Consider the following 2,641-nt stretch of genomic DNA (forward strand, 5'->3'; position numbering starts at 1 on the left):
ATTTTATTGTATAGAATTTCCTTTTTATTTTTAAACAAAAATAGTGTTTAAAATGATAATGAAAGGACAAATATGATTATCACAATTACCATCCTCAGGTTCATCACTTAAATACTCTGATCTTCAGATACTGCTCTGCTTAAATTATTATATTGGAGTTTTTATCTGTAATATGGGTCTACTTGACAAAAAAAAATGAAGGAGAAGGAATATAAGAAGAAATGTTTGTTGAACAAAGAAGTAAGGGAGGGAAAAGGGAAGGAAAAAAATTGCTGAAACAAAATGTGACAGGGGAGGATGGGCAGATCAATTATTTTTGCTTTGGTCAACTTAGATGATTATAATTTGGGGGCGGGGGGGTTGTTTTCTCATGAGCCTTAATTGTTTGCTTTATAGCCCAGGATGAAGTCAGTCCAGTTTTGCTTCCTTTTCTGTTGCTGGAGAGCAATCTGCTGCAAGAGCTGTGAGCTTACCAACATCACCATCACAGTGGAAAAGGAGGAATGTCGCTTCTGCATAAGCATCAATACCACATGGTGTGCCGGCTACTGCTATACCCGGGTAGGAACTCTGCTTTGCTGGAAGTGAGGTGCTAAGGGTCTGTCCAAGGCAGGCTTCATTAATTCCCACTTGATGGATATTTTAACCTTCCCAAGTAATAGCCATGAGTCCCTTAGTCAATACTGTCTATGTTATGATTGGAGTTAAATACTGTGATATCAGTTAGATGTTTGGGCTTGGATTTGAATAGAGTAAATCTAACAAAGCATCAGATTTGATCTGATCAACTTGGCAATATGCCAACTCTACACTTCCAAAAAGAAAGTAGTGCTAGGATAGATTTTACATATAGAGAGAGAAACTTGTAAACATACATATACTTAACAATAGAAGACCTACCATTTTCCCCAAAAGCCATTTTCTGTAATTGAAGCCATATCTTTGCAACAGAGATAGTATCAAAACATATTTTTCCAAGCCACATAAAAACACAAATAGACTTATAAAAAATGTCTTATTTGCCCACCCGATTACAAATGGCAACGAGCACCCTCAGAACACAGTCCATACTTGCAGACTACTAGAAAAGGAATCAGAGAACCCACTCGCTTCTTCATGCCATTGAGAAAACCAAGGCATAGAAGCATAAAACCACTAGCTTATTTTCACACAGATTCTTGGTATTAATCCAAGAAAAGTTTCTGCTTTGTTTTCTTTACTTATTTCTCCTAGAACACCTGGTAATCCAGGCAAAATTTCATTCTATAAACTGAAATTGAAAGTAACAACTTCTTAATGAAATATATTTTATTATGTGGTAAATGAGTTTCATCAACAGACCTGATAGCATGATATTGAAATAAATTAAACATCAATGCCAATTTCTTCCCTTGATACAAATAATTTTACTAGAAACCATTGGAACAGACCTGTCCTACCTGGATTAAAAGTTTTCGTATGCAAACTGTGTATACCTTGAAACTGATAGACCTACAAAATATATACAGCATTTAGGGGAAGGAAATACCTACAAGACAGTGGAATATTTAAAATTTGCCATGTGACCTCATAGTCATATTAAGCTTAGCATTGCCCTTTCTTCTTAGATCTTTTGGCTGTTTATAAACACACAGGGACAATATATTTGGAAACATTTTCTGAGAAACTGAACTTCAGTGTTTTATGGTTTATGTTGTCATTAACATAGTTTTCGACTAAGTACAAAAATCAGCTTAAAATTTCTGCTATAGCTCTATTTCATCATTTTTCTATGTTGATATTTAAAGTTTCTCTATAGTTTGAGAAATATTTAAGATTTGATGTAGACATAAGGAGTAATAAAAGGAATGATATATATTCTGTAAGATTTCCAGAACCAAGAAATATAGTATAGCATATAGGACATTTATGAGATATTTCCTTGGTTAGGAATTCCTTAAGTGAGCTTTAATGGGTAAATGCTAGAGCAAGCAGTATTAAATTCCCATCTCATTTTGATTACACTAAATAGAAACTTCGGGAATATTTTAGCCTAACTCTCTCCTTTTTAAATTCCACAGGATCTAGTGTACAAAGACCCAGCCAGGCCCAACATCCAGAAAACATGTACCTTCAAAGAGCTGGTGTATGAGACCATGAAAGTGCCTGGCTGTGCTAACCAGGCTGAGTCCCTATATACATATCCAGTAGCCACTGAATGTCACTGTGGCAAGTGTGACAGTGACAGCACTGACTGCACTGTGAGAGGCTTGGGGCCCAGCTACTGCTCCTTCAGTGAAATGAAAGAATAAAGAACAATGGACATTTCAGGTGACCTATTCTTGTCCTGAAGGACCAAGATATCAAGAAGTCTGTGTGTGTACATGTGCCCAGGCTGCTAACCACTGGGGGTCACGGATCATTAGACCCCTCATCCCTGTTTTTTTGGCAGAGGAGGAGCACCAGAAATTAAGAATGCTGGGGCCAGGATCTTGTCACCACTCAACACTCAACCCTCTATACCTAGGTCTGGTTCCATAAATTTTATTCCATCTTACATAACTTACAGATATGTGGGTGCTTTCCTACCTAATAATCTTAGAAATCCTCTCAGGCAGCCCCTTGCTCTTAGAGATACAGTTACTTTGGCCCAGAAGGAGGA

The 2,641-nt window shown here is 37.0% G+C and overlaps 1 protein-coding gene across 1 annotated transcript; it reads left to right on the forward strand.

The window, feature by feature from the left end:
• Positions 1-402: 402 nt before the first annotated feature.
• On the forward strand, positions 403-2,291 carry FSHB (follicle stimulating hormone subunit beta). Its single transcript, XM_032843443.1, has 2 exons — positions 403-561; positions 2,061-2,291. The coding sequence occupies exons 1-2, from the start codon at positions 403-405 to the stop codon at positions 2,289-2,291; spliced, it is 390 nt and encodes a 129-aa protein (XP_032699334.1).
• The last annotated feature ends 350 nt before the right edge of the window (positions 2,292-2,641 follow it).

The sequence above is a fragment of the Lontra canadensis genome, unplaced genomic scaffold, assembly GCF_010015895.1.
Source record: "Lontra canadensis isolate GAN:19392208 unplaced genomic scaffold, GSC_riverotter_1.0 scaffold140, whole genome shotgun sequence".
NCBI lineage: Eukaryota > Metazoa > Chordata > Mammalia > Carnivora > Mustelidae > Lontra > Lontra canadensis.